Raw genomic sequence first — 13,480 nt, 5'->3', positions numbered from 1 at the left:
ATAAGTATAAAAAGTAAGAAATGCTTATAATTATTTCTGGAAAGGATTGATCATAGTTTTCACCAAAATATTGTTTAAGTGTCTTAAGAATATTAAAACATCCCTATCAAATCGAAAATGATTTTTTTTGTGGTAAAATCTTTTTTACAGTACTATATGCTGTTTAGCAGTGGTTTGCTGAGTGCTGTTCTGTGTGGGTGATTTTCTCGTAAATAAGGGAGCCTTAGGCCTCTATAATCCTGGGGATTCTATGACATATTTCTGCTAAGAGTTTCTGAAAATGTATATAGACTAGATGAGTAGAGACTTGCAAATGATTTTATTCTAAGTATAGAGTTTTTTGGATGTGAGCAAAGGTAAATTTTCCCACTAATGATACATATAGTACACATGAATACTAACTTTTATTCTACAAAAGTTAGAAGTCATTTTTAATATGCACTGAAAGAGATGTTAAGTATCCCCTAAGTATCAGCCTGAGGGAGTTTTTCAATTACATGCATATTATATTTATGTATATACTTTTTTAAAGGTGATGATGTTCTATGCAGAGATCTAATAGTTTTCCAGAATTGGGTCCCTTCTAATTTCGTTATTTTGTTGTATATACCATATGGTGGTAATTGGAAATGATAAAATGATATAGTACCCTATAGTTTTGTGACAGGATTAGCATTTGGCCTTTCAAACTATTTTCCTTCCTATCCATGTAGCATCAGCTCAGCTGATCATCACAGAGGCAAGCCACGCTGATAAAAGGTTACAAAATAACTTTCATTTCCAAGCTACTTATAAGAATTACTAACAAGTAAGCACAATTTCTTGGCTTCCTGCTCCTATCATGTCTACACCAAAGATTCTTTGCAAAACTAACCTTACCATAACCTGTTATTTCTGAACATCAGAATTTTGTTTTCAACCTCAAGCTTCCTGGTCCAGAGAAAAATACACAATGCCATCGCCCACCCACTTCCCAAAGCACCCTTAATGAATTGGAAAAAAATTTTCTACAACGACTTTCATGATGAAGACAGTGCTACTAGGCAGTTCCCTTACATTATTTCTTTAATTATGCAGATTTATTAAAGGGAGCAGCCAAGCAGTATAAGGAAAGCAGAAGCAGAGCCTTCATTCTAATTGATTAAGAAATCAGTGTCCAAAACAAGGGACCACAGTCTGCTGACCACATTTCAAGTTCTGAAGCCTCACATACAGTCTCAGTTATTTTTCATTCTGAAACTGATTTTCCAGGAGCCTCCTCCAAGGATCCTCAGAACTGCAGATCCACAAATTGTTCTGTTGTTCTATAGCTTCTTGAAATGTTAAGCTGAGGCCTTCCATTGCAGGTGGATGGCATGGACCTCAGAGATGCAAGCCACGAACAAGCTGTGGAAGCCATTCGGAAAGCAGGCAACCCCGTAGTCTTTATGGTACAGAGCATTATAAACAGAACAAGGGTAAGCAAACACAGAGGGCAAGGTAGGCGTACCCAACAGTGTTCAACTTGGAATCTAATGGATCAAGGGCCAAGTTGTCTCTAAAAGCAAAGATCTTGGAATCTCAGGAGACTGTTAAAAGTTTGTTTTGCTTGTTTTTCTTAATTGAGTTGTCCTGGAAATCCCTTCTACCATGTTTCATAAACACTTGAAATTTAAATGCACAGAAGTAGGACTCATTGGTGACCAATGATGGACAGTTATTAATGTTCATTATAGACATAAAGTATGTAAGTTGTTAAGAGAAATCGTGGTGTAGTCTTTGAGGTTAATAGTCTCTGACCTTCAGTGGAGTCCCGTAGAAGCCAGCGAGATTTCATTTTCTTTATAAATTGATTTCCTTAGAATGTTCAGTTTATGAAATCCCATGATCACCAGTGAATGACCTTAAAGCATATGTCTATCCCACTGAACATTACATTTACACGTGGTGGGTTTTGTTTAAGCTGTATGTCTCTGGATGAGTTATTTCATAACTGCTGCTTCCCAGCTTCACTGAATAGCATTACATTGCTGCTTAGTCCCTGGCGGACAGAAACCTACTGACCTATTTTACCACCAGCCATCACAGGTAAAATGGCTTCAAAATTATTTCTAAAAGTCTAAGGCATTTAGTGAATGTTGTGGAGGGAGAAGATACTAAGTGAGGCTTTGTGTATTCGATATGCCCTAATATTGCTAAAGATGAAAATTGTGCCAAGAGTTAAAACCATTTTTCTATTCCTTCTGTAAGCCTCAGTAAAAAGAAAATTATTTTAACATGCAGCAGTTCTTAAGTATATTTGGGCTGTGTAGCCTTTAGAAAGTTCTTCGGAAACACACACGTTCACTGAAAAGTCTGTACACCGTTGCCAGAGTTCCCTGAGTGTCCTGAAGCTCAGAGAGAGGCTCACTTCCGGATTGGTGCTGATGCTCTTTGAGATACCTGCCTACTAGCTCTGAGGGTTGGCTGTGTTTTAAAGGGAAAGGTCAGCGTATGTGAGGGGAGTTAAAAGGATTATCTAAAATTTGAAATACGTAATTTTCTATAAAATACATTTAACTTTTAAAATTAAGAATTTAAGGTAATTTTCAGAATTTAAAATTAAGAATTTTAAATGATGGTAGGAAAGTAGCAAACAGCTCTGTAGATGAGACCAAAATAATTGTCAAAATCTGTGTCATTGAATAAAAGTGACTGGATTTATCCTATTGGTCGTTCCTTTTGTTGTCGAGACAGGTGTAGCTCTGCTCTGAGTTTAGTGTACGAAATGAATGCAGTTGTTCTTAATGTAAGCATTTATCTTCACATCTGCAGTTTTTAGTCATTCAGTAGTTTATTGTTAGGTAGTAATTATTCATTCAGATGAGAAAATCTGCCCAATGGTGGGGCTGCATCAAACCGCATTCTTTTCGAATGCTGTTCAGTTTGTTTAAATAACTATAAATCTTTCTGCATTTGTTTCCATTTGTTGTGTTAAACATAGACACGGCATGATCGTGTTGGTAAAGGGCTGTTTAAGTTGAAGCTGTTTTTTGTGGGGGTGGGTTTTGTGTATTTCTTTTTGTTTTATTTTAATTTCAAACTTTTATATCATTTAGGATGATACTATAAACTGCTGAGTAGGATTCTCAATATTACTTTTTAAGAAACTTAAACTACAAATATTTATTTCAGTGCCAGTCACATTTTCTCATGAGCTGTGAAGGTTTTTTTCCATGTACCTGGAAAATATTCCTATTTTATTATCTGAGTTATAACGATGCCTGATTTTGTACCAATTATTCCAGGATAAATATTGCTTAAGTAAGGTTTCAGGACATGCCACCCCAAAGTATGTCATGTTAGATAGCGAATATTTCAAGCTAAGGGAATTTGGGAAAAGACAGGTGCCGGCATGACTCTGACCTCCCTTTCCACGCTGAAGCAGGTTGTAAGGTCCTCCTGCGAGAGGTACCCTTTCTGTCCCTGGAGAAAAGAGGGAGAGATGCTGAGAGGGAACGGATCGGGCAGACTGGGTTAAGTTCCCCCAGTTCACTCCACTGAGTTCATATTCTTTTGTCTTGTGATGCTTTCCACGACCACCAGCTGTTCATCCAGCCTAGTGCAACAACACTCAGGTTTAACCATTTCTCCTGGTCTTTATTTCCTTGTGAAGGCTCCATGTCACATAAAACTTCATTTAAATCAATATGTACATTTTTCTCTTGTTAATCTGTTTCTTATTACAGAGGTCCAGCTGAGAACCTAAGATGGGTACAGGAATTTTTTTCCTTCTCTACATAATGCATTTTGCTTTAGGAAATTATAATTAATTTTGCATTTAAAATGAAATATACTTTGTATTTGATGATTTACTTTCCTATGGAAGTAAATTGAATCTACTATAATCTAAAGGAAAAAAATCACAAATAACTAAGTTTCTTAAAGGTAAATGTTTTGTTTGTGGGTACAATAAAGCTTTAAAAAATCTTATACATAGGCTCTTAGGCTCTTCAAGATCCAGAACTTGCCAAAGCTAGCCCTGGTAATTCCGCCAGCGTGACACTTTCCAGAACACAGTCCGACTACATTGTTGTAGGAAAGGCGGGCCCTGTTAGTATGGGCCAGAGAATGTTTTTGTCTTCCCCGTGCTGCTGCTTATTTAATAACATTTCTATTTTTATCAGCCTTGGAACTATAAACAGAAGTTTCATCATTGATTTTTTTAATAAGAAATACAGTCTGTTTCTATAAATCTTTCTTTAATAACAGTGATCTACCACTTCCCTTGCTGTGTTCATTCTGTACTTTTATATTCTGTTCTCAGGGCCAAATTCTAATCCTATAAAAGCTGCAAATTAAAAAAAAATAGGAAGGGAGGAAGGCAGGCAAGCAAAAATCTAGGGCTCTCTTTAAATATTCTATTTCTTGACATTATGGTTTTATTTTATATTATTCTACAGAATTATAAAGGAAATGTAAAACCAAAAACTTCCTCATATGAGGATTAGAAATAATCTCTACCTTCCGTAGCATTGACTTTTTTCTTTCTTTCTTTTTTTTTTTTTTTGGCCTACGATATCTTTTTAATCTCTGCCGAGTCATTTCTTCCATCATACTATATGGTCACATTCCTTGGCATTTGTGATCTTCTTTTTTGTAAAGCAGGAGTTGACATTTTAAACTGAAAAGCAGAGCAAACGTTGAGATGAACAGAAATGTCATTGTGCCCATTTCTTTTTTCTGTCTTCTCTCTGTAGGAAAAACACTGCAGAAGAGCAGATTGAAAGGGTAATGTGGCGTGAACTTCAGTGCAGGCGCACTGAGCGAGGGTAGTCTTTGCAGAGTGTTCTCCCAGGCAGGGTGGTGTCACGTGACAGTCTCCCTACTCTCCGTGCTTGCCAGTAGAGATTTTTTATAGAGAGAAGTAACACAAACATTTAATTGGAGCCAAAATGAATTTTAAATGTCTGCATTTTCCCTTGAAAGATGTAGTCAATAAACGAAAAAGATAGCGGTACAAAGAGAAGGAGAATTTATTGTGGTAAGGAAATTACTTTTCTTTCCCTTAAACTATGAAAATGTTAAATTCTGTCTGGCAGTCATCCCGCCTTTAATATGTACATTCAAACCCAGCAGTCCTCGCTCCGTGTGCCACACACAGGCAAGTCCCAGAACCTGTGAGGGACACTCTGGGGCAGGGCTTCAAGTGTTACTCAAAGCCCCACAAATTCCCCAATATATAAGAATGTGGGAACTTTTACAGGGAATTTTAAATATGTATGTATAATGTTTCTACTTTAAAAAGTGGGCAGAAATAGAAACATCACTCTACAGTGATTCATTTTTTTTAAAATTGTTGATATCATTTTTTAACTAAAAAAATTCTTGACTTTAAGCAGTCTTAATATCTAGTCAAAGTATGAAAATTTCCTTACTGGAAGACAAGATAAAAGACTGATGAAGATTACCAGTGAATTAGCAGACAAATGTTTAATTTGCATCCTGAAGCAGATAGACCATTCTTTGTTTTACCAAAAAAAAAAAAAAAAAAAGAAGCATAATTTGCTTTTAAATGTACATTTTAAAAACTTTGATTTTACTTTGGAAACATGTTTACTGATCTGCATAGAATATATATCAGTATATAAAGTAGACAAATATAATGCATCTCTCTGACGGTGAAGATACTTAGTGAGGATGAAAGAATTCAGGAATCCACTTGTCAGACGCATTTCCTGTGTGGTTGGCCACCAGCGTTAGATAGAAGTGCAGATTCAGGTGACTAGGGGTAAACATTTTTTCAGACTGATGGTGTGATTAATAGTAGATCTGACAATCTGATATGATCTAGTTTTCTGCAGTTACTGAAATCAGTAAGTACTTTGTTCTTAAAACTGAGTTGTCTGGAATACATTTCTTTGCGCTTAGCGCCTGTTATGTTTCTTTTTAGAAACCCCCCTTGCCTTCCTTGACGCACAACCTTTACCCTAAGTTCAGCTTCAGCAGCACTAACCCATTTGCTGATTCTCTGCAGTTCAACGCTGACAAGGTTGGATAATGCCCGTTGTCTTGCCATTGCCTTTTGCAAATGTTTTGTTCTTTGTTACTATTGTGCCTTGTCCCAGTTCGCTGTTTACTAAATATGGGCAGGGAAAAGAAGAACTGTGTGTTTGGAGTGGGCATGTAAATCCTTGAGCACTTGCCAGAGCACATTCATTTTTGTTGCTGAAATTAGACGGTCCTTCCGAAGGGTAAGGGAGAGTTGTGAGTGCAGTGCCTTTTCTGTGTTTTGGTGTGAGTTAAATGTTCTGATATTTAAGTTTTTGCTAGTTGCCAAATATATGAAATACTGTCACACATAATTTTTTAAAAACCTTGTAATGGTTTAAATCTTGAATAGATTTATACGAGGTTGCCCTAAAGTCCCCACTGTGAGTTAATCACGCCCCAGGAAGTCATGTATTTGCAAGAGTCCCTTGAATATTCATACGTCGTGTGCATGTAAGTGCCTGAGTCAGGAACCACGGAACCGTTGCAACACTTGAAGTTCTGTGCTTGGGTGTTCTCATGTTCGGCTGAAATTACAAGTCCGCAATTGGAACAGAAACTTACGAGAACTAATATACTATAATTTGATCATGAAAAGGAAGAAAGCTGTGAACAATTTCTTTCAGGAAGCATTCTATGAATATTCATTGGAATTTCATGTTATTGTAATGAAGAAAACCAAAGATAATGTATCTGAAGGAATATATTTTCTGTTACTATAGGAATTACAGAATTCAAGTAGAGTTATCCTCCGTTGTTCCCCAACTAACCCTTTTGCTCCCACACCATTTAAGGTTTGTCTTGATGAGAAATTGTCATGAGTAAGTGGTGTGTTACAGTGTGCTTTGTGTGTACATTATACTGTGTGCATACATGGCATGGAGTGAGTTCAAGTGCACTTCATGGTTTTGCCAGTGAACACTCAGTGATCTTTGTTAGAGAGTTGTATTTCTATTAACAAAGTTTAAGAAGTGTCAGCAACAAGCCAATTATATAATCTCAGCGGGAGAGTCTTAGGGGTAGTCAAATAGAACACCTCGTTGCCTTTAGTAAATGTATTTAGACTTGTATTCGTTTTACAATTCATCAGCTATGTTAGGGCACCGTTTTAGTTTGCTCACAGTGTAAAAATGTGCCTAAGATCCCGAACAGTTTGTCCACCGTAGGTTTTGTTTGTTTGTTTGTTAAAGAAAATACTCAGAAAAGTTACGCTGCAATATCTAAAGTTTGTACCCATAAATTTATTAAAATGATAAGAAGTTTAAATTAGATTTTGTTCTAACTTTTAAAAGTGAAATGGGCTTAATTCATGCTTATTAGAATTTTTTGTTGTTACAGAGAAGTAATTTTTTTTATTTTAACCAGAAAAATTTTAAATTACATACCCCCCAACCTAGTATGTTTAATGAACCTTAGTATGTCAAATGAGTTTTGTTTATTTCTCATTTGTACGTTGTTAATTTGAGAGTCTTATGGCCCAGCATTTGGGAAGATGAAATAACAAGGGTGTAGTTCGTACTAGTAATTCCTGTCTCTTTGACCAGTGGTGTGTAAACTGAACATTTTAATGCAGTACACTCTGTACCTTGAAAATCTATTGTCCCATAAGTCTGTATCAATCAGCTTTCCTGTGCTTTGCCAGGAAAATTAGTAAGTCATGTTTATGATGATCATTTTGGGGAACTTAAAACCCTGAAGTGCTTTCTGAATCATCAAAGAAAGATTACACTCAGTGCCATTTAGTTTTAGTATTAGGTATATTTTGTGGAATTCTGATTCTTGACACCACTTAATGATCCCCAAGTATTTGAGCTTGTCCATCCTTTAGTGTGTTCTGTAAGAGTTTTTGTTTTTAATTCACGTTTTTTCCCAAATATACACACGTCAAATAAAATGAGGTATATTAGAGGGATTTTTACGTAGAATGAAAGGTGAAATAAAGAAGGTAGGAAAAGGTAGGCTCCAGGCCTCAGGGATGCTGTCATACCAGGGTTAGAACTGTAGCTGGGTATCTCTGACTCTTGACCCAGGTGCCGTCTTACTATGGAAATTGGAGGAGACAACCTGGTGTAATGGGAAGTACATAGATTGGGTTAAGAATTAAGCAAAAAGAACGTACCATTGTGTGATTTTGAACAAAATCTTTTCACTTTTCTTGGTCTTGGGTTATTACTCGGCGAAGTGTACTCAGTGACTTAAGATCCTTTTAAATTCTAATATTCAGTGTGATATTCTGATATGCTTTATCAAGCATAACTTGATGAAGCCAAGTCCTTTTTTTTTTTTGGATTAGGGACCTATGACAGCAAGTGTACCATGCATTGGATTTATATGAAATACTCTCCCATGTTTCTCCTTTACCTTGCAAGTACCTTGGCAAGGGAACGATGGTGTTGTCCCTTAAAATGAGCCCCTCAGATGCAAGTCTGTGTGCTCTGTGCTAACAAGCTAGCTCCCTGGGAGATGAACATGCATGTGTGATGTTTGTTTTCATGGATTTGTTGACACAGTTGTTTGGGGAGAGGATTCAGGTACCAATAAAAAATCATTTATGTACAGTCTCACTAGCAAGCTTTATTTTTTTCTAGTTTCTTGGAAGCCTTTTCTAGACCCCTCCCAAATCTTGCCCAGAGCCCTGGACATTTATGATAAATTATGAATGAAATTTTCCAAAAGGGGAAGTTTGTATAATTTTTTATCTTAAGTTACTTAAGCCTTAAAATTGAACAGTTTGTCACCTTAAAATACCAAATAATAATTTAATGAATTGTTCTGTGAACATCCCACTTTGTTTTTATAAACTTTACCTGAATCCTGTCTACCATTTTATTTATATGTGTATTTATATTTCCCATTATTTATGTGTTGGATATTTTAAAGCCTTTTTTTTGTTTTGTTTTGGACATTATTCTCTTATTTTCCTTAGCTTTTTTCTCCCTAAGCTGCACATGCCCACTGCACTCCTCCTGTTCCCACAGGCACCCAGTCAGGCCGAAACAGAGCCAGAAAAGGCTCCATTGTGCGCTGTGCCTCCACCCCCTCCTTCAGCAGTTACAGAAATGAGCGGTGACCAAGCCCCATCGTCTGCGAGCAAAGTCTCAGAAGTGGACAAAGAGGATGAGTTTGGGTATAGCTGGAGTAAGTTGCTGTTTTGTAATGCATTTAATTACAAGAGGTATTGAAAGAGCTTTGTGGTTCTCCAGGCTTATGCCCTAAATGAAAAGGGATGTTTCAGTTTTATTTATAAGTACTGCAGTTTTTTGTGGAAAAAAAATACTGTTTGTTTTTCTTGAATACAGTGCGCGTTCCCAAGGCATGAAGTCATATCCCTCCTTTTATTCAAGCCCACATTTCTGTTAAAGCTCACTTTGCCATTTACATGAGGACCTGAAAGGACAGGCACTCTCTCAGAAGCTGTTGCTGGACCAGCGACCTTGTGGTCTTGCACAAGTCGTCGCCCCTCTCTAGGCCTCAGGTTCCTCTGATGGTTGTTGATACTGTGCCTTGAAATTTGGTGCTTTCTCTACGAGGATGGTAATGTAGTACAATTGTTGAGATAAAAACTTTGGGCATTTGACAAGTTGTTTAACCACCTCTAAGTTTGAGCTTCGTTGTTTATTCGTGTTTTTCAAATGCAGGTTTTATCTCCAGTTGCTAACTGTCAATTAGGTAATGTCCGAGGGGTGCTGAGCCCAACTCCTGACATGCAGGAAGCAGTGCGAGGCAGCTGTTTTAGGGTGATGGAGGTGTCTCTGTTTGCTGAGGAAAGAAACCATTTTACAGGGAAGTAGTAAAAATTCAGCCAAGAGTTATAAATGTGTCAATGCTTTAAAAAGTCTTATTTTAAAAATATAATTATTTCCTTTAAGGAATCTATGGCATATGCTATTTAGAAGTACAGAATGTAAAAGTTGTGTTGCTAGTTTCTAGAGGGACTCAGGAAGTGGCAGGAAAGAGCAGTTTATAAAATTGATCCAGTTAAGAATCAATATGGAATACATGGTATCAGCCATATAGTAACATTTTCTAAGAGATGATTTGTGAAATTTATAGTTCACAGTCTATTTCTGATGAAATTAGCATATATCGCTAATCCACCAAAGGGGACAGAATATACTCTGAGGAAAGCATTGAATGGAATGTTTCAGTTACCTATTGTCATACCACAAGCTACCCCAAAACTTAATGTCTTGAGAAAGCAGCTTATTATTACTATGCCCAAGGTACCGTCGCAGACTGGGCTCACTTGAGCTGGGCCTTGAAGATGGCTCTGTCACGTGCCTGGCGACTGGTGTTGCTATGGCTGATTCCTCATCTGGGCCTGTGACACGGGGCACCTACATTTGGAATTTGGGGAATAGGAGATAGGAGTGGTCTCATCTACATAGGTCGTACGTCTGAAAGCTGGGACAGGGACATTGATGAGTCCCGGCCTGATGACTCGGTACAATAGCAAACTTCATTCCCTTTACTCTGGAAATATGGGCCAAGCAACTGCCCGACGTGATATGACACACACTGTGGGTTTTCCTGTGGGAGAAAAGCTTCTGCTGACCCATGAAGATGAATATTCTGGATGTTTTGTTCTCCTCTGCAAATGTTAAATTTCTGTTTTAATCATAGTCTGAGTTTGTTAATGTGAATCACTCTTGGCCCTCGTCACCCCAGGTAAACCAATTGATCAGATACTGTACTCTGCACCCTGGGTGGGAAAAAATGCCTCAAAGTGTGGGATTCCAGGAAACCAGTCTTGATGTCCTGGTGGCCATAATCAGCTTTTCTTAACTGCCAAGCATTATTCTGGTAGAAATGATGCCCTTTTGAGGCTATTGTAAGTAACCTTCTATAGTAAAGCATTTGACTGTGAATTAACTCCACACCTATAATGTTGTGTTGTTGTTGTTGTTTGTTGTTGTGTAGAAAATATCAGAGAACGTTATGGAACTCTCACAGGCGAGCTACATATGATTGAACTGGAGAAAGGTCGCAGTGGTTTGGGTCTCAGTCTTGCTGGGAACAAAGACCGATCCAGAATGAGTGTCTTTATAGTGGGGATTGATCCAAATGGAGCAGCTGGGAAAGATGGTCGACTGCAGATTGCAGATGAGCTTCTAGAGGTAATTTCTTGTGGAAAATGCTGAAGTTACTTTTGTGGAATCGGTGCAGTGGAATCAGCAGTTTCTAGAAAATTCACCCGGGCCTCATATGGTTATGGAGAAAACTATCGCTTGCCTAATAAAATAGATGCATTACAGCAAATTTAGCACTAAACCAAATCTCTGCTAAGTCAAGTCTATGTTCCCATTAACTTCCATTTAAAGGTCACGACTGTGTAGCACCAGAAACAATTTTTGCCCCAGGACAGTAATAAAGATTACACTTCAAAAAACCTTTTTTTCATGTGCTGCATTTATTAGGAGCTTTTGAAAAGCCAAATGACCAATCATTCCTCAGTAATGAGACTAACCCATTAGACATTCTGTAAGTTGAATTCCTAATGGTAGAGTGATGGATGTTGGGTGCATTGGGGTCAAGGTTAAGGCTAAATAACTAAAACAGTAACTCAGCCTGCCAAACAAAATAAATGTGTGGATCGTACTTTATAGTGTTTCGCCTGGCATTTGTGTGTTTTGTTTGCCCTTGCTTCCTGTAGGCTGGGATCCACATATTTTTATATTGCCTTAATACTCTTCCCTTACCTTGTGTATTTCTCATGGCTCAGTCGGCAATAGCTAAATGAGTAGAAGACTGACGGTTTCCATCAGGTACTGTACTGCACAGACACATGTGCTGCCCAGTCCTGGGTCTGTGAGCACTGCTTCTCCCAGTGTCCTATGCCCAGGGCTTGAGTTTCCAGGCGAACTAGAAACTATGACAGTTAGGGGACTTCTCAGGATGTCACAAGTGCTTCCACAGAGCCCTTGCTTTATACAAAGCATGCTGAAGCCCAATGCCTGCCAAGAAATTCACCCTACTCTTCTACAGTCAGTCCAAGCACTGCCTCTTTAGTCCAGGGGTCTCAGACTGTATGATCTCATGTTAATGTTGGCTTTTACTGTGAGCTTTTTCAAAGTCAGGTTCATGTTCTGGGCCAGAGATTATACATGTGTGTATATATAAGCATAATATATATATATATATATATATATATAATATTTTAAAGGAAGAAAAAATACACCTTTCATGAGCTATCTAGGATGATAAAAATTTACAAAATTAAAATTACAAGTTCAGTTAATGATATTTATTTCCATAGATCAATGGTCAAATTTTATATGGAAGAAGTCATCAGAATGCTTCATCAATCATTAAATGTGCCCCTTCTAAAGTGAAAATAATTTTTATCAGGTAAGCATTTTCTTTCTTCTGATTTACTAAATACATTGTGTTACCCTTTCAATTCTGAGTTCTTTTGAATGAAAATAAAACATTTATAAATGTGTTAGTGTTACAGTTCCAGGTCTTTGCAATTACAGAATTTTCTCCAGTAATCCTTCTGAGTCTCCAAGTAAAAGATGGAAAATAATGTGAACCATGGTGACATGACAGGTCATTGTATTTTGTTTTAGAAATAAAGATGCAGTGAGTCAGATGGCTGTGTGTCCTGGAAATACAGCAGAGCCTTTGTCTTCTACCTCAGAGAATCTTCAAAATAAGGAGGTATGCAGCATGTGTTTGCTTCTCTGGGAAGATTTAATTGATATACCACCTATTAATTCATCGAACAATTATAGAACCCTAACAGGCTGTCAACGATAAGTCATAGCCTTGGCCCCCATGAACTTTATAGCCTAGGACCAGAAGCACTCGAGTAAGTAAGCTCACCACTTACATGAAGGCTAGTAGTAGAGTTTACACAGAGAATAAGGTAGAAGGGGGGGGGGTGTCAATGCCACCCCTGGAGAGAGAGTGAGAATAAGACTTTAGAGGGAAGGTTATTTGTAGGTTGGAAGGAGAATACTTGGGGGCAAAAACATTGCAAGCAGACGGCATGGATTGAGCAATGGTGTAGAAGCTCTGGCAAATGCAGACCAGTGAACGCTCACTGCAGGGCATACTGACCAGTGAGAGGTAGTGAATGAGAGCTGGTGAGGAAGGATCACTGAGGAGGGAGGGAGGGAGGGTCAGATTATGGAAATGTGATGAAGACTTTGTCTTTCAGACCAAGTTGTTGGGTACTCAAAGAATGAGAATTGTATTTTTTTTAATTTCTTTGGAAGTGGTGCAGAGAAAAATCAGAGGTTGCAGGAAAGAAAAGTTAAGGGGAGTAAGAAAATTATCAGAGTAGTTTGGAGAAAGATAACAGGGTCCTGAACTAATGTAAAAAATAGGGAATTGGTTACATCATATACGTCGTATGAGTAAGACCTAGCTAGATACTTCATCCACGACTAAATGTACTCATTGGGGAAAGATGAATGGTTGAGAATTTATTTATCCAACAGATATTTATTGGGTATCTGCCTTGTAT

At 37.8% G+C, this 13,480-nt stretch overlaps 1 protein-coding gene across 7 annotated transcripts in view; it reads left to right on the top strand.

Annotated features, from left to right (window-relative positions):
- The window catches only part of MPDZ (multiple PDZ domain crumbs cell polarity complex component), a 162,862-nt gene that overhangs the window by 125,189 nt on the left and 24,193 nt on the right, over nucleotides 1–13,480 (top strand). For 4 of the 7 annotated variants that reach the window (XM_053924490.2, XM_053924487.2, XM_053924483.2 and 1 more), the window contains 6 exons: nucleotides 1,347–1,457; nucleotides 5,912–6,010; nucleotides 8,988–9,147; nucleotides 10,930–11,126; nucleotides 12,266–12,357; nucleotides 12,579–12,669. In XM_053924490.2, coding sequence (XP_053780465.1) covers nucleotides 1,347–1,457; nucleotides 5,912–6,010; nucleotides 8,988–9,147; nucleotides 10,930–11,126; nucleotides 12,266–12,357; nucleotides 12,579–12,669 — 750 coding nt within the window. The remainder of the gene's footprint in view (nucleotides 1–1,346; nucleotides 1,458–5,911; nucleotides 6,011–8,987; nucleotides 9,148–10,929; nucleotides 11,127–12,265; nucleotides 12,358–12,578; nucleotides 12,670–13,480) is intronic. The other 3 variants (XM_053924496.2, XM_053924492.2, XM_053924502.2) reach the window with 3 other exon arrangements.

The sequence above is a fragment of the Desmodus rotundus genome, chromosome 1 (assembly GCF_022682495.2).
Source record: "Desmodus rotundus isolate HL8 chromosome 1, HLdesRot8A.1, whole genome shotgun sequence".
Classification (NCBI taxonomy): Eukaryota; Metazoa; Chordata; class Mammalia; order Chiroptera; family Phyllostomidae; genus Desmodus; species Desmodus rotundus.
The sequence above is the reverse complement of the archived record's forward strand: the minus strand, read 5'-3'. Positions and strand labels throughout refer to the sequence as shown.